Raw genomic sequence first — 24,560 nt, forward strand, 5'->3', positions numbered from 1 at the left:
CCCCTTACCTTACTACTGCCCTGGTGGTCTAGCGACCTCTTTGGGGCAGGAAATAGCCCCCTCTTTCCTGCCCGGAACGCTGCCCTGCATCCATGCTTCCTGTTGCTGATCTCAGCGCCGATTCAAAATGGCCGCCGAGAATTGAAGTCTCGTGAGGTCACGTCCACTCTTGGCGTCCATTTTGAATCAGCGCCAAGATCAGCAACAGGAAGCATGGATGCAGGGCGGCGTTCCGGGCAGGAAAGAGGGGGCTCTTTCCTGACCCGAAAGTGGAAGAGGTCACTAGACCTCCAGGGCAGTAGTAAGTAAGGGGAGGGGAGGCTATCAATCTGCCCATTTGTCCATTTTCTGGACAGGCGGGCAGGACGGCCCGCCCGCCAGCCTGCCCGTTTGTCCAGAAATCCGGACAAACGGCAGATTGGCAAAATCCGCCCGGTTGCCCGGACATGTTCTCAAAAAGAGGACATGTCCGGGTAAATCTGGACATATGGTAACCCTAGGCAGGCAGGAAGGTAAGCCCGCAACAGGCGCCAGTCAGCTCCAGTACACAGCATTCATTTACGCAGATGCTGACAAGAGTGTTGGAACATTAACGGAGAGCAGATTATTAAATGGGTATGCATTAGCACCAGCTCTTTCACTTTAATTTCAATTGCATTTGAGCACACGCTAACATTTATATGAATTACCCAGGCAGAGAAACAGCATCACCAGCGAGCTCCTCATGAATTATAAAATAGCCAGAACATATCTGTTCTTTTTTTAAGTGAAAATCAGATCCCTTTCCTTTATTGCTTTCATAAATTTTCCTTTATCTCAAGAACTTTTGAAAGTGGGAAAATCAAAGCTAACCCGTCTCAGATAGGAAGATATTCACGTTCACCTGTAATCCATAGCGGTGGAAATGAAACAAAAACCAAAAACAGACCAGTGGGGGCTGGTGGGTCGAAATCTGAGCACTGTAATAAGACAAATAGTCATTGATCCACCCTTCCATTCTGTCCCTCCTCTCTTCCTTCTTCCATTCTGTCCCTCCTCTCTTCCTTCTTCCATTCTGTCCCTCCTCTCTTCCCCCTTTGTTAGCCCTCTTCACCATTCTCTTTCAGAACTCAATATTTCATCCTTCCCCCTTTTCTACATTTCCTCCCTCATCTTGTCTCCATTTTCTGTGTGTGTCTCATCTGAACATACCATGTCCTCACTATTCCTACACTTAAGCTCCCACTGATGTTCATATGCAATCGTTACATTTTTCTGTACTGATACTGGAAAACTGCTTTAATTCATGAAAGCATAAGAACGTACTGGATCAGACCTAAGGTCCACCAGACCCAGTAGGCTGTTTCCAACAGAATCCAATCTAGGCCACATTTACCTGGCAGGATCCCAAAAAGTAGATAGATTCCAAGCTACCAATCCCAGGGCAAGGAGTGGCTTCCCCCATGGCCATCTCGATAATGGACTATGGACAAGCTGTTTATTTATTTATTGGGATTTTTTAACCACCTTTATGAAGAGATTCACCCAAGGCGGTGTCACAAGTCTACCTGGTTAAAGCACTTTTTATAGACTTTTCCTTCAGAAACTTCTCCAAACCTTTTTTTTAGATTCACCTCCAATAATAGCTTTTACCATTTCCTGCATCAATAAATTCCAGAAACACGTGAAGTTCTCCCCTCAAATATGAATTGGTTTTACTTCATTTGACCTCTCTTCCACCGTTGCTCTTTCTGTGCATGTGTAGAAAGTGAAAGAACCATAGTAACATAGTAGATGACGGCAGAAAAAGACCTGCATGGTCCATCCAGTCTGCCCCAACAAGATAAACTCATATGTGTATACCTTACCTTGATTTGTACCTGCCTTTTTCAGGGCACAGACCGTACAAGTCTGCCCAGCAGTATTTCCCGCCTCCCAACCACCAGTCCTGCCTCCCATCACCGGCTCTGGCACAGACCGTATAAGTCTGCCCTCCACTATCCTCGCCTCCCAACCACCAACCTCTCTTTCCCCACCTGCTCCGCCACCCAATTTCGGCTAAGCTTATAGGTTGTGGGTTTTGGCGTTAACACTTCTCTCTTTCTTCACAGGTCAAAGATGTAATGAAAGGCATCATGGCTGACTTGCAGCAGACAAACAGTGAAAAGATCTTACTAAGCTGGGTCCGCCAGTCAACGAGCAGTTATCCGGAAGTCAACGTGGTCAATTTCACCAGCAGCTGGAGGGATGGGTTGGCTTTCAATGCTCTCATCCACAGTCACAGGTAAGCAGGAGGAGATACATCTCTGGTTCTCGTAGCCCCAGTAACTCACACTTTGAAATAATATAAAATCCCATGTTTTAGGTTCACACGTGTAGCCATTTTACCTTCTGCTTTTCCCCAGTATACAGAATATTGCATGTAGAATTCTGGAATCTTCTTACGATGTTGACTGTTCTAGTATCTACTATACTCTAATCCTTGCTAGATTAAATTGTTTTATTGTATTGTATCTCTGTAGTAACAGAGTGTGTTGAAAAGTGACTAGCTTCAACGTTAGCGTTAATAGCTTAAAAGCAATGAACCAAGGAACCCACACACTTTCTCTGTAGGATGCTGTTCCTCTTGCATCCCAAGGGTTCTCTAGACGGCTACAGTTTATTTCAACTGGAAACATTTTTGGAAAGGTAGATTGTTACACATTCCTACTAACCCAGATATCGGCATGTCCTAAAGCTGCTGGATGATTCCGGAGGAAGACTTCTGGTTAGTCCTTTTAACTTCTACTGTGCTATTTGTAGACCTTGCTTCTACTGTGTGGCCAGCACCAGAAGAGAGGTTGCCAGACCACGTGGACTAGCCTGCAAACTCCCTCTATGAACTGGGTTACTAGAGCTCTAATCATCGGAGCCAACTTTTCAAAATGATCGGGAGGGTGCTAAACCGAACGGAAATGACTCCTCCCTTGACACAGTCAAAAAAAAATTGCTCAGTACTAGGGGTGCTCAAACACCTGCAGAGCTTTCTCCTATGGCTCTAATCTCAAGTATAAGTATTGCCACACTAGGACAAGCCAAAGGTCCATGAAGCCCAGCATCCTGTTTCCAAAAGTGGCCAATCCAGGTCACAAATACCTGGCAAGATCCTGGAAAAGTTCAATACATTTTATGCTGCTTATCCTAGAAATAAGCAGTGGATTTTCCACAAGTCAATTTAATAATGGTCTATGGACTTTTCCTTTAGGAAGCCGTCCAAACCTTTTTTAAACCTCACTAAGCTAACTGCCTTTACCACATTCTCTGGCAACGAATTCCAGAGTTTAATTATACATTGAGTGAAGAAACATTTTCTCTGATTCATATTAAATTTACTACTTTCTAGCTTCATTGCATGCCCCCTAGTCCTAGTATTTTTGGAAAGAGTAAACAAACGATTCACTTCTACCCGTTCCACGCCACTCATTATTTTATAGACCTCTATCATATCTCCCCTCAGACATCACCTCTCCAAGCTGAAGTGCCCTAGTCACTTCAGCCTTTTCTCATAGGGAAGTCATCCCATCCCCTTTATCATTTTCGTTGCCCTTCTCTGTACCTTTCCTAATTTCACTATATCTTTTTTGAGATGCGGCAACCAGAATTGAACACAATATTCAAGGTACGGTCGCACCATGGAGCACTACAAAGGCATTATAACGTCCTCATTTTTGTTTTCCATCCCTTTCCTAATAATACCTATCATTCTATTTGCTTTCTTAGCTGCCGCAGCACACTGAACAGAGGTGTGAGCCCACAATTAAGGTCCCTCTTTCTAGTGGCAGCCCAAGTCACAGAAACTTGGGCGCTTCAGTAAGCATCATACAACTGTCCTTATTATGGGAAATTACCCAGTATGCTACCCTCCACCTTCTTATTTATGTCATCTGTTCTGCTCCTCCCCTCTGACTCTTCACATTACACTTTGTTCCCAGTCTCTTTTTCTCTCAGTTACCTAGACGTTAGACAGAGGTTTAAATACTTGAAAGATATTAATACAGAACAAATATTTTTCAGAGAAGGGAGAATGGTATAACTAGAGGACATGAATTGAGGTTGCGGGATGGTAGACTTAGGAGTACATAAGTATTGCCATACTAGGAAATCAAGCCCAGCATCCTGTTTCCAACATTGGCCAATCCAGGTCACAGGTACCTGGCAGAAACTCGAATAGTAGCAACATTCCATGTAGAACCCCAAAGAGTAGCAACATTCTAGAATTTTAAAGAATAACAAGACTCCATGCAGAATTTCAAAGTGTAGCAACATTCCATGTAGAACCCCAAAGAGTAGCAACATTCCATTCAGAATCTAAAGTACATAAGTGTTGCCATACTGGGACAGACCGAAGGCCCATCAAGCCCAGCATCCTGTTTCCAACAGTGGCCAATCCAGGTCACAGGTACCTGGCAGAAACTCGAATAGTAGCAACATTCCATGTAGAACCCCAAAGAGTAGCAACATTCTAGAATTTTAAAGAATAACAAGACTCCATGCAGAATTTCAAAGTGTAGCAACATTCCATGTAGAACCCCAAAGAGTAGCAACATTCCATTCAGAATCTAAAGTACATAAGTGTTGCCATACTGGGACAGACCGAAGGCCCATCAAGCCCAGCATCCTGTTTCCAACAGTGGCCAATCCAGGTCACAGGTACCTGGCAGAAACTCGAATAGTAGCAACATTCCATGTAGAACCCCAAAGAGTAGCAACATTCTAGAATTTTAAAGAATAACAAGACTCCATGCAGAATTTCAAAGTGTAGCAACATTCCATGTAGAACCCCAAAGAGTAGCAACATTCCATTCAGAATCTAAAGTACATAAGTGTTGCCATACTGGGACAGACCGAAGGCCCATCAAGCCCAGCATCCTGTTTCCAACAGTGGCCAATCCAGGTCACAGGTACCTGGCAGAAACTCGAATAGTAGCAACATTCCATGTAGAACCCCAAAGAGTAGCAACATTCTAGAATTTTAAAGAATAACAAGACTCCATGCAGAATTTCAAAGTGTAGCAACATTCCATGTAGAACCCCAAAGAGTAGCAACATTCCATTCAGAATCTAAAGTACATAAGTGTTGCCATACTGGGACAGACCGAAGGCCCATCAAGCCCAGCATCCTGTTTCCAACAGTGGCCAATCCAGGTCACAGGTACCTGGCAGAAACTCGAATAGTAGCAACATTCCATGTAGAACCCCAAAGAGTAGCAACATTCTAGAATTTTAAAGAATAACAAGACTCCATGCAGAATTTCAAAGTGTAGCAACATTCCATGTAGAACCCCAAAGAGTAGCAACATTCCATTCAGAATCTAAAGTACATAAGTGTTGCCATACTGGGACAGACCGAAGGCCCATCAAGCCCAGCATCCTGTTTCCAACAGTGGCCAATCCAGGTCACAGGTACCTGGCAGAAACTCGAATAGTAGCAACATTCCATGTAGAACCCCAAAGAGTAGCAACATTCTAGAATTTTAAAGAATAACAAGACTCCATGCAGAATTTCAAAGTGTAGCAACATTCCATGTAGAACCCCAAAGAGTAGCAACATTCCATTCAGAATCTAAAGTACATAAGTGTTGCCATACTGGGACAGACCGAAGGCCCATCAAGCCCAGCATCCTGTTTCCAACAGTGGCCAATCCAGGTCACAGGTACCTGGCAGAAACTCGAATAGTAGCAACATTCCATGTAGAACCCCAAAGAGTAGCAACATTCTAGAATTTTAAAGAATAACAAGACTCCATGCAGAATTTCAAAGTGTAGCAACATTCCATGTAGAACCCCAAAGAGTAGCAACATTCCATTCAGAATCTAAAGTACATAAGTGTTGCCATACTGGGACAGACCGAAGGCCCATCAAGCCCAGCATCCTGTTTCCAACAGTGGCCAATCCAGGTCACAAGTACCTGGCAAGATCCCCAAAAAGTACAATACATTTTATGCTGCTTATCCTAGAAATAAGCAGTGGATTTTCCCCGTCCATTTTAATAATGGTCTATGGAAATGTCAGGAAATTATTTTTTGTGGAGTGGGTGGTTGATGTCTGGAATGCCATCCTGATGGAATTCAAAAAGGCGTGGGATGAACACAGAAGATCACTAATTAGAAAATGAATGGTATAAAAAGAAAACTTAAATGGTTGCGTGTGTGTTTGCATGTCGAGCGGCACTTAGATTGTGACTCTGGCCATGAAGAACTAAGGCTGGTGCTGGGCAGGGTTGTACGGTCTGGGTCCCATATATGGCAATCCATTTTAGAATGGGCTGGAGATGACTTTGGTTTGGAGCGTCAGGACAGTGCCAGGCAGACTTTTATGGTCTGTGTCCTGCAAATGAGAAGACTGATTTGGAAGGGCTGAAGTGGGCTATGACAGCAACTTCGGTAGTTGAAACCTAAGGACAGGGCCAGGCGGACTTCTACGATCTATGTCCCAGAAATTCCAAAGAGAGACTACGATCTAGTATTTATATCCCATTCATTGTTGGTTTTTTGTAATGAGTGGGATAAACACAAAGGAATCCTGTTTAGAAGGAATGGATCCACGTAATCTTAGCGGAGATTGGGTGGTGACGCCAGTAATTGGGAAGCAAAACGGGAGCTGAGCAGACTTCTACGGTCTACGCCCTGATCGTGACTGAATAGATAGGGATTGGCTGGAGTGCAAAATTTAAGGGGCTTCGACATTAGCTTCAGAACTTAGTACAAGAAGAGTGCTGGGCAGACTTCTACGGTCTGTGCCTTGAGAAAGGCAGGGACAAATCAAATTCGGGTATAAAGTATCACACACCATGTAAATGAGTTTATCTTGTTGGGCAGACTGGATGGACCGTTCAGGTCATTATCTGTTGTCATTTACTATGATACTATGTTACTCTTCAGGGTTCTACATGGAATGTTGCTACTAATTGGGATTCCAGAATCTTGTAACTCTTTAGGATTCCAGATTGTTCAGAACGTTTAGTACAAGAACACTGCTGGGTAGACTTCTACGGACTACGCCCTGATCGTGACTGAATAGATAGGGATGGGCTGGAGTGTAAATTTTAAGGGGCTTCGATGTTAGCTCCAGAACTTAGTACAAGAACAGTACTGGGCAGACTTCTATGGTCTGTGCCCTGAGAATGGCAAGGGAAAATCAAACTCGGGTATAAAGTATCACATACCATGTAAAATAAGTTTATCTTGTTGGGAAGACTGGATGGAGCATTCAGGTCTTTATCTGCCGTCATTTACTATGTTACTCGCCGCATCTCAAGAAAGATATAGTAGAATTGGAAAAGGTGCAGCGAAGGGCGACTAAAATGATAGCGGGGATGGGACGACTTCCCTATGAAGAAAGATTAAGGAGGCTAGGGCTATTCAGCTTGGAGAAGAGAAGGCTGAGGGGAGACATGATAGAGGTATATAAAATAATGAGTGGAGTGGAACGGGTGAAGCGTCTGTTCACGCTTTCCAAAAATACTAGGACTAGGGGGCATGCGATGAAACTACAGTGTAGTAAATCGGAGAAAATTTTTCTTCACCCAACGTATAATTAAACTCTGGAATTCGTTGCCAGAGAAAGTGGTGAAGGCGGTTAGCTTAGCAGAGTTTAAAAAGGGGTTGGACGATTTCCTAAAGGACAAGTCCATAAACCACTACTAAATGGACTTGGGAAAAATCCACAATTCCAGGAATAACATGTATAGAATGTTTGTACGTTTGGGAAGCTTGCCAGGTGCCCTTGGCCTAGATTGGCCACTGTCGTGGACAGGATGCTGGGCTCGATGGACCCTTGGTCTTTTCCCAGTATGGCATTACTTAAGTACTTATGTACTCTTTGGGGTTCTACATGAAATGTTGCTACTAATTGGGATTCCGGAATCTTGTAACTCTTTAGGATTTCGGAATCTTCAGAACTTTTAGTGCAAGAGACTTCTATGGTCTGTGCCCTGAGAATGGCAAGGACAAATCAAACTCGGGTATACATATAAAGTATTGTATACCATGTAAAATGAGTTTATCTTGTTGGGAAGACTGGATGGAGCATTCAGGTCTTTATCTGTTGTCATTTACTAAGCTATTTTGAACCCATCGCCTTATCTACATACCGACTAGAGCTGTCCAAACAGAACCCCCCTCCGTACCTGTCTCTAAGAAACTTCCCTTCCTCACCTCTCTCCCATACTTGGTTGCCAACCTTGCACTCCCCCTCCTCTACCCTTGTTTTGCTCAAGATGTCGAACATATTTCTCCCAAACATAAAATTAAAAAAAAAAAACTTCTGTTTTAGCAAAAGGATGAGAATGATAAAAATGCAAATGTGGAAAAGGAAATTCATTTGTGTTTTCTAAATTCTGAGTGCATTGAAGTGTGATATGCTGCAAATGGGAAGAACTGCTAATGTTTGTCAGAGCTGGAGACTGTCCCAGGGCGTGATGAGCGAGCTCTGCTGACAGACATCCAGCTGAGTCCCGCCTGAAGCCTATGCAAGGTAATGGATCTTCCAGCAGCTGCTCTTTAGGTCTTTTCGGAGCTGTATTAACATTTCTCAGCAGCTTTATTACTGCTGCTGATAACTCCTGTTCAACATTTAACTACACTGAGCTGTCAGAAGAGGTAATTGAAAGTCAGACCTGATGCCCTAACCCACCCAGTGAGACACCATGGGGCAAAGTGGGCATTGCCTTTAATTAGAATTAGAAAAGGTTCAAAGAAGAGCGGCCAAAATGATAAAGGGGATGGAAGGCCTCTTGTACGAGGAAAGGCTAAAGAGGTTAGAGCTCTTTGGCTTGGAAAAGAGATGGCTGATGGGAAATATGATTGAGGTCTACAAAATCCTGAGTGGTGTAGAACGAGTCAAAGTAATTTTTACTCTTTTAAAAAGTACAAAGACTAGGGGACAGACACTCAATGAAATTACATAGAAGTATGTTTAAAACAAATAGGAGGAAATATTTTTCCACTCAAGGAATAGTTTTATGCTCTGGAACTCTTTGACGGAGGATGTGATAACTGTGGTTAGTGTATCTGGGTTTAAAACAGGTTTGGACAAGTTCCTGGAGGAAAAGCCCATAGCCTGTTATTGAGAAGGACATGCCCTGGGATTTGTAGCCTGGAATAGTGCTGCTAATTGTTTCTGGCAGGTAATTGTGACCTGGATTTGCCACTGCTGGAAACAGGACACCGGGCTAGATGGACCATTGGTCTGACCCAATATAGCTATTCTTATGTTCTTATGAAAAGCTGTTTTAAACAAATTTCTTTTTCTACAAAAAAGCTTTTTGCAAGGTATTGGTTATGACCGAAACTGGCCTCTTGTTTCTGGTGGTCACCGAAAACCTGCCCCACCCCTCCAGCCCCAGAAGAGGAGCTCACCTCCAGCAGCAATGTTCAATACATGGCCCCAAGAGTGTTTTTAGTACCCAGGTCCAAAGAGATTCAGATTCAATACATTTACTAGCAAATCAGTTTGAAAATGTGAAAAGGCTCTGAGACTGCATTGAAATAATAAATATATAGCAAACTTCTCTTCAAGCAATTGAGATAGACATAGAGAAGCCACTTCTTGCCTTGGGATCGATAGCATGGAGTATTGCTACTATTTGGGATTTCAGAGTCTTGCTATTCTTTGGGATTCTGGAATCTTGCTACTCTTTGGGATTCTGGAATCTTGCTACTCTTTGGGATTCTGCCAGGTACTTGTGGCCACTGTTGGAAGCAGGACACTGGGCTAGAAATAAGCAGTAGATTTTCCCCAAGTCAATTTAATAATGGACTATGGACTTTTCCTTTAGGAAGCCGCCCAGACCCTTTTTAAACCCTGCTAAGCTAACCACCTTTATCTCATTCTCTGGCAATGAATTCCAGAGTTTAATTACACGTTAAGATAAATTTTCTTCAATTCATTTTAAATTTACTACTTTGTAGCTTCATTGAATGCCCCCTAGGGCTATTATTTTTGGAAAGAGTAAACAAACGATTCATATCTACCCGTTCCACTCCACTCATTATTTTATAGATCTCTATCATATCTCCCGTCAGTCGGCTTTTCTCCAAGCTGAAGAGCCCTAGATGCTTCAACCTTTCCTCATAGGGAAGTCGTCCCATCCCTTTTATCATTTTCGTCACCCTTCTCTGTACCTTTTCTAATTCTAAGCAGTGGATTTTCCACAAGTCCATTTTAATAATGGTCTACGGACTTTTCCTTTAGGAAGCCATCCAAACCTGTTTTAAACCCTACTAAGCTAACTGCTTTTACTACATTCTCTGGAAACAAATTCCAGAGTTTAATTATACGCTGAGTGAAGAAATATTTTCTCCGATTCATTTTAAATTTACTACTTTATAGCTTCATCGAATGCCCCATAGTCCTAGTATTTTTGGAAAGCGTGATCAGATGCTTCATGTCTACCCGTTCAACGCCACTCATTATTTTATAGACCTCTATCAAATCTTCCCTCAGCCGCCTTTTCTCCAAGCTGAAGAGCCCTAGCCGCTTTAGCCTTTCCTCATAGGGAAGTTGTCCCATCCCCTTTATCATTTTTGTTGCCCTTTCTAATTCTACTATATCTATTTTATTTATTGCATTTGTATCCCACATTTTCCCACCTTTTTGCGGGTTCAGTGTGGCTTACAATATGAGATGAATGATGGAAATACAGATTGTTACAAATTGGTTATGGATTACATTGTGCAGAGTTATGCGAGACACTCGAAGTGTCGTTAAGGAATGTAACAATGGAACACAAACATTAAAACGTTGGAAGGAGACAATGAGAGCTTAAAGGGTGATAATAAGGCATATTGAGATGCGGCGACCAGAATTGAACATAATATTCGAGGTGCGGTTGCACCATGGAGCGATACAAAGGCATTATAACATCCTCATTTTTATTTTCCATTCCTTTCCTAATAATACCTAACATTCTATTTGCTTTCTTAGCCGCAGCAGCACACTGAGCAGAAGGTTTCAACGTATCCTCAACGACGAAAACTAGATCCCTTCTTGGTCTGTGACTCCTAATGTGGAAACTTGCATGACGTAGCTATAATTCAGGTTCCTCTTTCCCACAAGCATCACTTTGTACTTGCTCACATTAAACGTCATCTGCCATTTAGACGCCCAGTCTCCCAGTCTCGTAAGGTCCTCTTGTAATTTTTCACAATCCTCCCGCGATTTAACGACTTTGAATAACTTTGTGTCATCAGCAAATTTAATTACCTCACTAGTTACTCCCATCTCTAGGTCATTTATAAATATGTTAAAAAGCAGCGGTCCCAGCACAGACCCCTGGCATAAATGGATGTGAGTAGATTTAGTCGCATGAACCATGCCTAAGTGCATTCTAAATACTTTGTGTAGATGTGCGCAGGGTATTTGGAATACACTAAGGCGTAATTGCCCAACACGTGTTAATTTTAGGTGCCATATATGGAGTCAGGCCCTTAACGGACAAAAACTTCATCACCGGCCAAAAACCTCCATTGATTTTTTATACTTTTTCTTGATGACTTTTTGTTGCAATTTTCTCGTAAACTTGTAATTTTCTTTACTTATACATTAAAAGTAATATGCTGTATGTAGTGCAAACTTTTTGGAATTGCATTTACATATTGCATATTGAAAGGTATTAATCCGCAAACAAACCTTTTCCGGAGATGGGAAGGTGGTAGAACTAGAGGACATGAATTGAGGTTGAAGGGGGGGGGGGGGGCAGACTCAGGACTAATGTCAGGAAGTATTTTTTCACGGAGAGGGTGGTGGATGCTTGAAATGCCCTCCCGCGGGAGGTGGTGGAGATGAAAACGGTAATGGAATTCAAACATGCGTGGGATAAACACAAAGGAATCCTGCATAGAAGGAATGGATCCACAAAATCTTTGCAGTGATTGGGTGGTGATGCTGATAGTTGAGAAGCAAAACCGGTGCTGGGTAGACTTCTAAGGTCTTCGCCCTGATCGTGACTGAATAAATATGGATGGGCTGGAGTGTAAATTTTAAGGGGCTTCGACATTACCTTCAGAACTTTTAGAACAAGAAGTGTGTTGGGCAGACTTCTAAGGTCTGTGCCCTGAGAATGGCAAGGACAAATCAAACTCAGGTATATATATAAAGTATCACATACTATGTAAATGAGTTTATCTTGTTGGGCAGACTGGAAGGACCATAAGGTCTTTATCTGCCGTCATTTACTATGTTACTCTTTGGGGTTCTACATGGAATGTTGCTACTAATTGGGATTCCAGAATCTTGTAACTCTTTAGGATTCCAGAATCTTCAGAACTTTTAGTACAAGAGACTTCTACGGTCTGTGCTCTGAGAATAGTGTGGACAAATCAAACTCAGGTATACATATAAAGTATCACATACCATGTAAATGAGTTTATCTTGCTGGGCAGACTGGATGGACCGTTCAGGTCTTTATCTGCCATCGTTTACTATGTTACTCTTTTACTATACTGCTTTTAGGGTCCTATTTACTAAACCATGCTGTAGGCGTGCTAGTGTTAGCACTCACTAATGGTAGAGATGCCCATAGGCATATATGGGTGCCTCTAGCGTTTAGCATGCAGTAATTTTAGCATGTGCTAGAAATGCTAACGCACTTTAGTAAACAGGGTCCTTAGGGCCAGATTCTATACATGGCGCCTAAAAATATCCACACGGATTTAAGTGTATTCTATTTGATTTAGGCGCGGTTTATAGAATGCACTTAGTCGATACCAAAGCACCTAAGTCTACGCATTCCCATTCACGCCAATAAAAAGCTGGTATAAATCCATGCGCGTATATATTTAGGTGCACTGACTGATATTCTGAAATTTGGCATTGGAAATTTTGGCACGTCCACGAAATGCCCCTAAACAGGCCCCTTTTAAACTGCGCAATTTTGAACTGTGTGCTTTTCAATTTAGGCGCAGTTCTTTATAGCATACACGGCGATTTCCTTGTATAAATTCTGATAATTATTGCCAATTAGTGCTCATTATTGCTTGTTAAGTTCTGTTAAAAACGCTGATCGGCTTGTTACGCCGATTAAGTTTTGTGCTTATTTTTGCGCGGAAATCTAGGCCCCATATATATGGAATCCAGCCCTTAATGTATGAGCAAAGAAAATTGCAACAAAAAATCATAAGAAAAAGTGTAAAAAACTTATTGTTCCTGTGAAACTTTCAATGCAGCACTAAGAACTTTTGAGGTCTTTTCCTCCATTTGATTTTTAAATAGATGTAAAATGATGTTTTCAGCACAGATTCCTTACATCCACAGTTTTATGAGTAGAAGTGATTCTAAAGATCTGTGGAAAGTTTCAGATTTAGAGGTCATTTAAAGACATGCCATCAAGTTTTCCATTCGTCCACGAATGTATGCATTTCTCTATTATCTCTCTAGTGAGAACCACCGTGAGTGTTGCATTTAGTTTTGAAGACCACGTCTACAGAAGGACACTGACGAAGTAGGGGCGACACAGTGGAGGAGTGGCCTAGTTGTTAGGGTGGTGGACTTTGGTTCTGGGGAACTGAGGAACTGAGTTCGATTCCCACTTCAGGCACAGGCGGCTCCTTGTGACTCTGGGCAAGTCACTTAACCCTCCATTGCCCCATGTAAGCCGCATTGAGCCAGCCATGAGTGGGAAAGCGCAGGGTACAAATGTAACAAAAATAAAATAGATACTATTGGAGATTCTACATGGAATGTTGCTACTATTGGAGATTCTATGCTATTCCACTAGCAACATTCCATGTAGAAGGCTGCGCGGCCACATTGGTGATCTGCAAGGGCTGACTTCTACATGGAATGTTGCTAGTGGAATAGCAACATTCCATGTAGAATCTCAAATAGTAGCAACAGTGGAGGAGTGGCCTAGTTGTTAGGGTGGTGGACTTTGGTTCTGGGGAACTGAGGAACTGAGTTCGATTCCCACTTCAGGCACAGGCGGCTCCTTGTGACTCTGGGCAAGTCACTTAACCCTCCATTGCCCCATGTAAGCCGCATTGAGCCTGCCATGAGTGGGAAAGTGCATACTGGATGGGTCATTTGACCTTTATCTGCCGTCATGTTTCTATGTAAAATTCTGGACTGTGTGGGGGTGGGAGGGGAAGAAGATAAAATGTTGGTGGGGTGGAGGTGAGGAAGAAGGCAAAACGCTGGACTATGTGTAGGTGAGGGGGGGAAGAAGGTAAAATGCTGGTCCATGTATGGGTGTATGCCTTGAGAATTTTAGTGCTGTGTAAGTGTTGCTGCGAAACGAAAATTTCTACTCTAGAAACAAGAAGAGAAAAAAGAGATAAGATACTGGCATTCAAATACCTAGCAGGGTTTATTGGCGATTTTTCCTAGAACGACAACCTGAAGGATAAGGGGTGATTGTATGAAGCGGAAGAGTGGGATACTTAAAAGAACTGAGAGAGAGTACATATGGAGAGGCAGAATAGATTAATAGTATTTTATTTATATATTTATGTGTTTATTTAACATCGTCACACACCCTCTTCTTGGGTGAACCCTGTAAAGATGCTGCACATGTTACAGGAGCGATTAAGACAGTAAAATGTGTTACAGAGGCATTAGTGATAAACGAATTCTTCAATACAAGGATAGTCAGAGCATTAATGATAATGAGAGGTCTTCAAAGGCCTAATGAGCGGAGAAAGATGAAGTCAGCATTAGGTAGGAAACGGAAATCATTTCAAGCCTTTCAAGGCTGTAGGCAGTCTGTCTTACCATTCAGTACCAACCGCTCTAAAAGGCCTTTTTTCTTTTTGTCAAGACGCCATTTTCATAACATCTTTACCGGGATATATTAATAAGTTGCCATGCAGAGATCACAGAGGCTGATTAGGTCTGTGTTTACACAGACGCTTGTACAAATGCTCGCTGAAAAATGGCCTGCGGTAGTGTAGACACGTGTTTTGGGCATGTGTAGAATCATTTTTCAGCGCACTTTTTAAAAAAATGCCTTTTTAAAATTTTTTGACGAAGGACTTCCGGTGGAGCTGCCGGCCAAGATGGCCGCTGCACAGTAAGCTCCTGCAGTCGACGATCAGGGATCTCGCTAGAAAATGTAACTTTTTCCTTCAAAAAACAAAACTGCAAATGCCCCCTGTCGCGGAAAGGCTCCTGACTCCGAAAATGCACCGCGAAGCCTAAAACGAGCAGGTGGTACGGAGCAATTAAGCGTACCCGCGAGTAACCGCCCTCGTGGAAAAACCGCGATCAGAACAAGAAGAAGAGAGTCACAAGGCTGGAACCAACAGCAGATCCAAAGTAAGCCGGGGAAAAGACATAGGCTGGCAGTGGAAATGGCGGGTGACTAGATCGGCGATCTAAAAAGACGAAGGGTGTGGGAAAGCGGAAGAATGAGAACGGGAGGCGCGGGGCAGGGGGCAAAGAACTGATTAAGTCCGACCCAAAGGCCTGAAGAAGGCCACGAGGTTACTGAAAAAGGGCAGACAAACAACACCTTCAGTTGCTGCTCTTGGTTTGTTATGCTTTTGGTTTTGGTTTCACATTAAAACGATTAAACAGGAAAAAGCATCCTGCCACATAGAAAGAGCATTATGAAGCTGAGCAGGGGATTATCAAACTGAAGAACCGTTGGAAATAGGAGAGCAGTGTGAAACCCGGTAGCCACCCAGAGGAGGAGCTGAACAGCATTTATCTGCTTTTAGCAAACTATCAAACTGCTTAACAAGGAAGAAGAATCCTTTAATATAAAGAAGAGTACTATGAAACCGTGCAGGGATTTATCAAAAAGAAGAGCTTGAGGAAATATGTGGAGAGTGAATTGAGACTTGGAAATCGCCCAGAAGCGGAGTGGAATAGTATTCAAACAGTAAGCAGTGTGTATAGCAGGAGCAGACCACTAATCCTAACAGGCAGACAAAAAAATAACTGCCCCCAGAACTTTTGTATGGCGACCAGAAGCTCCAAAAAAGAGCTAGATAAAAACAAGAGTGGGGGAACAAAAATGGCGGGGAAAAACTCACCACCGTCACCATCAGTGAGCTCAGCCTGGGCCTCAGAAATTGTGGCAGAGGTGAAAATGGCAGTGGAAGACACTATGAACCACAAGTTACAGCAAATCATCGATAAGCTAGATGACATGGATCAAAGGTTCACCACTTTTACTACAGAGCTCCAGGAAGTCCAGCAACGAATAGGAGATATGGAAAACTCTTCACAAGAAGCTTCAAAATCTATAGAGCACCTCCAAAAAACGGTATCAACACTAGAAGATAAAGTAGATGATTTGGAGAATCGCTCTCGTAGAAATAATCTTCGATTGGTAGGAATACCAGAATCCATTCAGGAAGCGGAACTGAGAGGCTTCTTGGAGCCTTGGCTTGCTAAGATTTTACCTAATCAGAGCGCGGCAGAACCGCTGAAGATAGAAAGAGCGCATCGCTTGGGACCGAGAAAGGAGACAAACACCCGCCCTAGGGTGGTTATTTTGCGATTTCTCAACTACCAACATAAGATGGATATATTAGCAGCGCTCCGAAAAGGAGGAACACTGGAGGTAGATGGGCACAAGATACTATGTTTTCAAGACTATTCCACTAAAGTATCCCTCCAGCGTAAGCAATTTTCGCAAACATGTGGGCGACTTCATAAAATGCAGATAAGATTTAGTTTGTTGTATCCAGCAAAACTCAGAATCCAGCATAATGGAACAACAAGATTTTATGACACTGTAGAAGCTGCGCAGGCCTGGATGGAGGGACTAGAGAGGGACAACCCAAGAGCATCAAGGAAAACATGAAACAGATCCAAGAGTGACAACAGCGCGACTGAAGCAGAAACAGGAAGGAACCGGAAGACTTGTGAATATAAGTGGATATGTTTGATAGTTTTGAAATGTTGTTTACTGTCAATGTTGATTGTATGTTGGAAAAGAGAACTAATAACTGTTAGAGAGTGTGGGATCCCTGGTCAGAGACATGGAAGTGAGGCACTCTAGGTACCGTTAAGAGATAGGGAGAATGGGTAGAAGGGGGGAGGGGGGGAGAGGGAGAGAAGGGAATAGGGGGAAACAGGAACTTCATGGTTAAAAAGGAGCACGACAACATAGGCAAGATAATAGGAGTCACACGAGGAATGTATGGCAAGGGAATTAGGTTTAATCATAGGTGGGGGGGGGTATAGGCTGGGATGCCCCCCAAACCTGCTCAGAGAAGATATCATTACCAAAGCTTTTGTGATGTTTGATAATACGTAATGGGTTTTAAAGTAGTAACGTGGAATGTGGGGGGTATCTCCTCGCCGATTAAAAGGCAGAAAGTGCTTCAAGCACTTCATAAGCAACAGACATCAATTGCATTGCTTCAGGAAACACACTTAACAGCCAAGGAGCATGAAAAACTTTGTCGCTGGTGGGTGGGCTCATACTATGGATCCCCAGCGCAAGGGAAAAAAGCAGGGGTCATAATATTAATTAAGAAGGGGGTCCAAGTCATTACACATAAGACTATAGCGGACAAGGAAGGCAGATATGTATTGGCACACTTAACAATAGAGAGACAACCAGTAGTTATATGCAACGTATATGCTCCCAATACATACAATAAGGCATTTTACAAAAAACTTTTACATCACTTAACGAGTTTTGAGGGAATTCCCATGCTGATAGGAGGGGATTTCAATGAAGTTGGAGACCCGACACTGGATAGATCTCAAGGGGGTAAAAAAAGATTAAGCGCGGAATCTAGAGGAATAAGTATGTTGAGTGAAGTCCTAGAATTGGTGGATGTGTGGCGCACTCTGCATCCCTTAGAGCGAGACTACACTCATTTATCTCATGCACATGCCACTATGTCACGGATTGATTATATTTTTATTTCTCGCACATTATTCACAAAAATCAGGGAAGCAGAAATAGGACCCATAACAATTTCAGATCATGCAATGGTAAAAGTCAAATGGGATATATTAGATGGAAGCCCGGGTCAGTTTCAATGGAAATTCCCTATTAGGCTTTATAAAGATCAGGGATTTCGGGAATTTATATTAACTAAATACAAGCAGTTTCAAGACACTAATCAGGAACACATGGTAAACCCAATACTATACTGGGATACAGCTAAGGCTGTACTGAGAGGTGAGATCATTGCGTATACAAGTTATCAGAAGCGGACACGGGAGAAGGAACTGTTTAGGTTAGAAAAGGAAATAACAAGGACAAGACGGGAGTACGGACGCCAACATGACATTACACTAAAAGCTAAACTTCTAGAATTGCAGCAAACATTAAATGAAAGGCTCCACAATCAGGCCCAACGAAACCAAATGTACTTTAGATATCATTTATACAAATATGCAAATAGAAGCGGAAGGATGTTGGCCAGGTTAGCAAATCCTAGACAAGGCAATTATAAAATAAACACCTTGTATTCCTCAAAAGGAACTTTAGAAAATAAAGATGTTCTTATTAATAAAACCATGCAGGAATATTATCAGAAGTTGTACGCTCCTCCAGACCCACCCCCGATGGATAGTGAGATCTATTTGGCGGGGCAAGAGCTTCCGCAGATAGGTACAAACAATCTGGAAATGTTGAACACACCCATAACGACAGATGAGGTATCATGGGCTATACAGCAAGGACCATTGGGGAAGGCCCCAGGGCCGGATGGCTATAGAGGGGAATTTTACAAAATATTGAAAGATGAAGTCGTACTTCCCCTGACTTCAATGTTTAATGTCATAGGGCAGGAGAGGCAATTGCCTCTCTCACTACGAACAGCGCAGATAATAGTACTCCCCAAGCCAGGACGGGATACACAGAAGCCTGAATCTTATAGACCGATATCACTATTAAATTATGAAGCCAAACTATTCGCTAAAGTGTTAGCAAACCGCCTTTCTCGAATACTTCCAGATATCATTGAGGAATCACAGGTGGGATTTGTACAGGGTAGGACGATCACTAAAAACATGAGGAAGATATTGGTCACCTTGGAGGCGGTGTCTAAGCAGGCCACTCCATCGATATTAGTTAGTTTTGACGCCGAAAAGGCATTCGACAGAGTGGTTTGGGATTTTTTATTCAAAACTCTAGATGCTTACGGTATACGGGGGTTCTTTCAGGAAGCGATTGGGGCATTGTACTATCTCCCACAAGCCCAAGTATGGGTAAATGGAATCCTGTCACCTCCCTTTGCTATACACAGGGGAACGAGGCAGGGATGTCCTTTGTCACCTCTACTGTTTGTATTAACATTAGACCCACTGATTAGAGATATCCAACAGACACCGGACGTACAGGGGGTACGGATTGGAACAGAAACGTTTAAAATAGCAGCTTTTGCGGATGACTTACTGGCACACGTCATCCACCCTGAAACATCAATGAAGGCTCTCTTAGAATGTATGACAGAATATGGGGATTTCTCTGGCTTTAAGCTTAATTTGGAGAAGTCTGAAGTGTTACAGAGGGAGGGAGTCCAACTAGGAGAATGGCATGAACAAACGCCACTGAAATGGGCGGAGGAATCCTTCAGATATCTAGGAATACAACTAGCGATGGACACTGATACGCTTTATAAACTTAATATAGACAAATTATTACAGGATACCAGAGGTTCTCTTGAGAAATGGAACCATCTGCCCATCTCGTTAATGGGAAGAATAAATTTATTTAAAATGGTTATATTCCCGAGATGGCTTTATATTTTACAGGTGCTGCCAATATATATCCTTGGGAAAGATTTAAACAAGCTAAACAGGATGTGTCGGAAATTTCTGTGGGGGGGAAGGAAGTCTAAATTACGATTTGAACATCTGTATGATGGATGGGAGCAGGGAGGATTAGGATTCCCTTGTATAAGAAGATATAACCAGGCGTGTCTTTTAAGACACTTCAGGGATTGGGTACTTAATATGAATCAACATACGCCACTTAGTTGGGAACTATTTAAGCCTTGGCACTTGAATTTCCTTCTTCAGGCGCAGACAAAGAGTTTGCCGCCTGAGTGCAGGAAAAGTGTATTACTGCAACCATTGCGACGTATTTGGCAACATCTCATGCGATCCTGGAAACAAGACCCCAATATAAGTGATCAACTTCCGTTAAAAGGGAACAGGGATTTCCCCCCGGGATTAGAGAAAGGGTCATTTGAAAGATGGCAGGCATCAGGAATCACATTGCTTGAGCATTTGAGGAATGAGGAAGGGGGATTGTATGGATTTCAGGACATGCAGCAGAGGTTTTCACTTACTAATAAAGATTACTATACATATAGACAATTACACCATTATTGGTTTAGTTTGGACCCAGCAGCCTTAGATATGAGGGTGGGACAAAGACTGCGTGAGTTTATGAGGGGAGACGCAAATGGACAGGTTTCAATATCAAGTATGCATAGAGCTTTAATGAGGCTCACTCCACCTCGAGTATATGACAAGCTTAAAGACTTATGGAGCAAAGATCTGGGATATGAGCTGAAAGGCATAAATTTTGATAAACTGATTAAGGACATACCCAAGCATGTGAGTGGGGCGGAGCTGCAGGAGAGTCAATATAGGATTATACTTCGAGGTTACATAACGCAATCACAAGCAGCAGAGGCCGGATGGATATCCGATGCCCAATGTCCGAAGTGTAGTAAAGAGAAGAGCACTTTTATACACACATTTTGGAGATGTAATAAAATTAAATCCTATTGGAAAGCAATACAAAATTATCTTGAAAAAATATCGGGGCAAAGGATGTTCCCCTCCTGGAGAGGGGTACTTTTGAATAAAAATAATGCATATGGAATTTCAAATAAAAATTTGGAGTTACTCTTCTGTAAGGCATACGCAGTGGGAAAGAAATGTATACTCAAGCACTGGACTCAGGCGGAGCCACCCTCAGTGTGGCTCTGGAGGAATAGATTACATGAGCTAATGCTTTGGGAGGCCAGATCGGCATTAAACAGCCCAAAGAGAAGGAAGCATTTTATAACTATATGGAACCCATACTTACAAAATATTTCTCATAAAGCAAGAAGTGCAGTGCTAAATAATTTAGGTAAACCCTAATTTGAGAACACTTGGTCGAAATGTACTCCTTGCATGATTAGGCGCAGATTGACGCTGGATGTTGAAAGAGGACTCCATGAAGTAAGGTACTCAGAGCAGAGGCTATGAAGGGGGGGGGAGGGGGGAGGGGGGAGGGAGGGAGAGGGACAGGGTGGAAGGGGAGTTATCGTTATATAAAATTGATGGTCACTGATGAAACAAGTACGAGATGTTTAAATATATATGATATACTGTTATGACTTTACTCTGTTTGTTTTCTACAACATTGTTTATTAATATTTGATCATCAATAAAAACCGTTCTAATATAAAATTTTTTGACGAAAATGGATGTGCGGCAAAATGAAAATTGTCCATTTTGGGTCTGAGACCTTACTGCCAGCCATTGGCCTAGTGGTAAAGTCTCATGCGGTAACCAGGCAGTGATGACCTACGCACGTCAAATGCCACTTGGTGCGCATCCAGTACGCGCGTCGAAAATTATTTTTCAGATGCGCGTATCGGACACACGCCAAAAATGAAATTACCGCACGAGCCACGGCCTAGCATTGAATTTCCAGCTATAACACTTTCAGAGGCCAGCAAAACGCTGTCCAAATTAGATTGTAAGCTCTGTCGAGCAGGGATTGTCTCTTCATGTTTGTGTACAATGCTGCGTACGTCTAGTAGTGCTATAGAAATAAGTAGTAGTAGAATCTTGCTACTCTTTGGGATTCCGGAATCTTGCTACTCTTTGGGATTCTGAATGGAATCTTGCTACTCTTTGGGATCCTGCATGGAATCTTGCTACTCTTTGGGATTCCAGAATCTTGCTACTCTTTGGGATTCTGCATGGAATCTTGCTACTCTTTGTCCTTATCCCTTATTTGTCCTGTTTGTCTCTCCTGGTTAGATTGTAAGCTCTGTCGAGCAAGGACTACTGTATCTCTTCATGTTCAAGTGTACAGCACTGCGTCCGTCTAGTAGCGCTATAGAAATGATAAGTAGTAGAATCTTGCTACTCTTTGGGATTATGGAATCTTGCTACTCTTTGGGATTCTGAATGGAATCTTGCTACTCTTTGGGATTCTGCACGGAATCTTGCTACTCTTTGGGATTCCGGAATCTTGCTACTCTTTGGGATTCCAGAATCTTGCTATTCTTTGTCCTTTTCCCTTATTTGTCCTGTTTGTCCTGGTTAGATTGTAAGCTCTGTTGAGCAGGGACTGTCTCTTCATGTTCAAGTGTACAGCGCTGCGTACGTATAGTAGCGCTATAGAAATGGTAAGTAGTAATAGAGTGCCACCGGCTGTAAATCGACCTTTATGTACCCAAGCTCAACTTAGACTCTGCTTCTGTAATATACTCACTGGGTAAGATATGCACATATTTAGGTGGAATTTTGGCATTTACATGCTTATATCAGTCTTCTAATCTTTTACGTGCGTTATCACATGTAAATATATGCACCCACTTCACAGAATTACCCCGTAGATATCTGCAGAAAAAAAAGGCTTTGTAAATAGAACCCTGTCTGTAACCGTCTAAGGAAACCACAACAAATTATTGTCTGACGCTGCTTCACTTTACTACCAGAGCAAAGAACAATTTCCACTCGTTCTGCTGATTTCAAATGAACTTTGGCCTCGAGGACCAGAACAGGCTAATCACGTGGAATCCTAACTCTTACACCATAGGGTCCTTCTGTCTGAGAGACACATTGTCAGAAACGCGTGCAAATAGAAAAAAGAATTAGGCTTCCCGGAGAATTTGTTTAAGATGAACATAATTGCTTCCCCTTTGAGCTTGAAATGCAAGGGAGTAATTGGCGCTCTTAAACGCCGCTGGTGGGAGTGCCCTGTGGTTCGTGATGTTTGAGAACTGCCATCTCCAGTATTAAAAAGATTGCTAGTTATGCTCTGGTGTTTGATTTTTTAAGTATGTGTACGTGGAGCCATGCATTTTGAATAACAAAGGGCTCCCCTTGGCTATAACAGTAATCTTAAACTCTCATTCTTTTCAGTTTTCAAGTAGAAAAGTGGCTGATACAGCAGTGTGGGTTCTTCTCTCCTGTGCGCTGTTTTCCTTTGGTTATCCATCCTCGTTTCTCCACCAGAGGGATGTGCTTTAACCGGGGCCTGAGAGATACACAGGAAACGGGAGCTTTTCTTACACTACCAAATTAGTCTGTAATTAATTGCCAAGTCGTGCTTATGATTAGCAGACGTGAGATGGGGCAGAGAGCTGCAGATTTGCTAATTGCCGCGTTTTACGTTAGTAAAGCACGGTTTGATGACTTCCTTAAAGGGCTTTGTTTATATTTAAACCTGAGCTTGGAAAGATGTTTTCAACTCCAAAGACTGTGGGGCCGATATTCAGACTGTGGCAATTAGCTCCCCCCTGAGCTGCACATTGCCCTCACTCCTCACAGCATGTGACGATAAAGTGATCTATGACACTGGAGTTGCTGAAGTGTCACCTGTTTTTTGCCATTCGCTGGACACAGACTGTAGAAGTCTATCCAGCATCAGCCTCGGTTCCTCCAATGCTGGAGTTGCTGATTCTTCTTTCAGTCTTTTGCCATTTGTGGGACCCAGACTGTAGAAGTCTTTTCCAGCATCAACCTCGGTTCCTCCAATGCTGGAGTTGCTGAATCTTCTTTCAGTCTTTTGCCATTTGTGGGACCCAGACTGTAGAAGTCTATCCAGCATCAACCTCGGTTCCTCCAATGCTAGAGTTGCTGAATCTTCTTTCAGTCTTTTGCCATTTGTGGGACCCAGCAGGCCCGTGCCAAGGGTCTATGCCGCCCCCCCCCCGCAGACGAAATGTTGGTGCCCCCCCCCCCCCCCGCAGAAGAACAGTTGGCGCGCGCCCCTCTCCCCCCCCCCCGTGAAGATGATCGTTGCGCGCCCTGGGGGCCTTTAAATCTTTTACTTGCAGTCGCAGCAGCGTCTGTGAAAACGGAGCGCTGCCGACGTCTCCCTTCCCTTGCACTCGTTGGTTCCTTCAGTGTCCCGCCTTCTTCTGACGTCAGAAGAAGGCGGGACACTGAGGGAACCAAGAGCGCGAAGGGAAGGGAGACGTCGGCAGCGCTCCGTTTTCACAGACGCTGCTGCGACTGCAAGTAAAAGATTTAAAGGCCTCGGCGTCGCGGGGCGAGGGTAAGCACTGCGGCTCCTGCGGTGCTTACCCCGCTTACCGCATCGGCACGGGCCTGGGACCCAGACTGTAGAAGTCTATCCAGCATCAACCTCGGTTCCTCCAATGCTAGAGTTGCTGAATCTTCTTTCAGTCTTTTGCCATTTGTGGGACCCAGACTGTAGAAGTCTTTTCCAGCATCAACCTCGGTTCCTTCAATGCTGGAGATGCTGAATCTTCTTTCAGTCCTTTGTCATTTGTGGGACCCAGACTGTAGAAGTCTTTTCCAGCATCAACCTCGGTTCCTCCAATGCTGGAGTTGCTGATTCTTCTTTCAGTCCTTTGTCATTTGTGGGACCCAGACTGTAGAAGTCTATCCAGCATCAACCTCGGTTCCTCCAAAGCTGGAGATGCTG

General features: G+C 43.1%; 1 protein-coding gene across 1 annotated transcript in view; it reads left to right on the forward strand.

Annotated features, from left to right (window-relative positions):
* DMD (dystrophin) overlaps positions 1-24,560 on the forward strand; it is a 2,615,032-nt gene that overhangs the window by 532,797 nt on the left and 2,057,675 nt on the right. The window contains exon 6 of the mRNA XM_030202363.1: positions 2,091-2,263. Coding sequence (XP_030058223.1) covers positions 2,091-2,263 — 173 coding nt within the window. The remainder of the gene's footprint in view (positions 1-2,090; positions 2,264-24,560) is intronic.

This window comes from Microcaecilia unicolor, chromosome 4 (assembly GCF_901765095.1).
Source record: "Microcaecilia unicolor chromosome 4, aMicUni1.1, whole genome shotgun sequence".
Taxonomy (NCBI): Eukaryota; Metazoa; Chordata; class Amphibia; order Gymnophiona; family Siphonopidae; genus Microcaecilia; species Microcaecilia unicolor.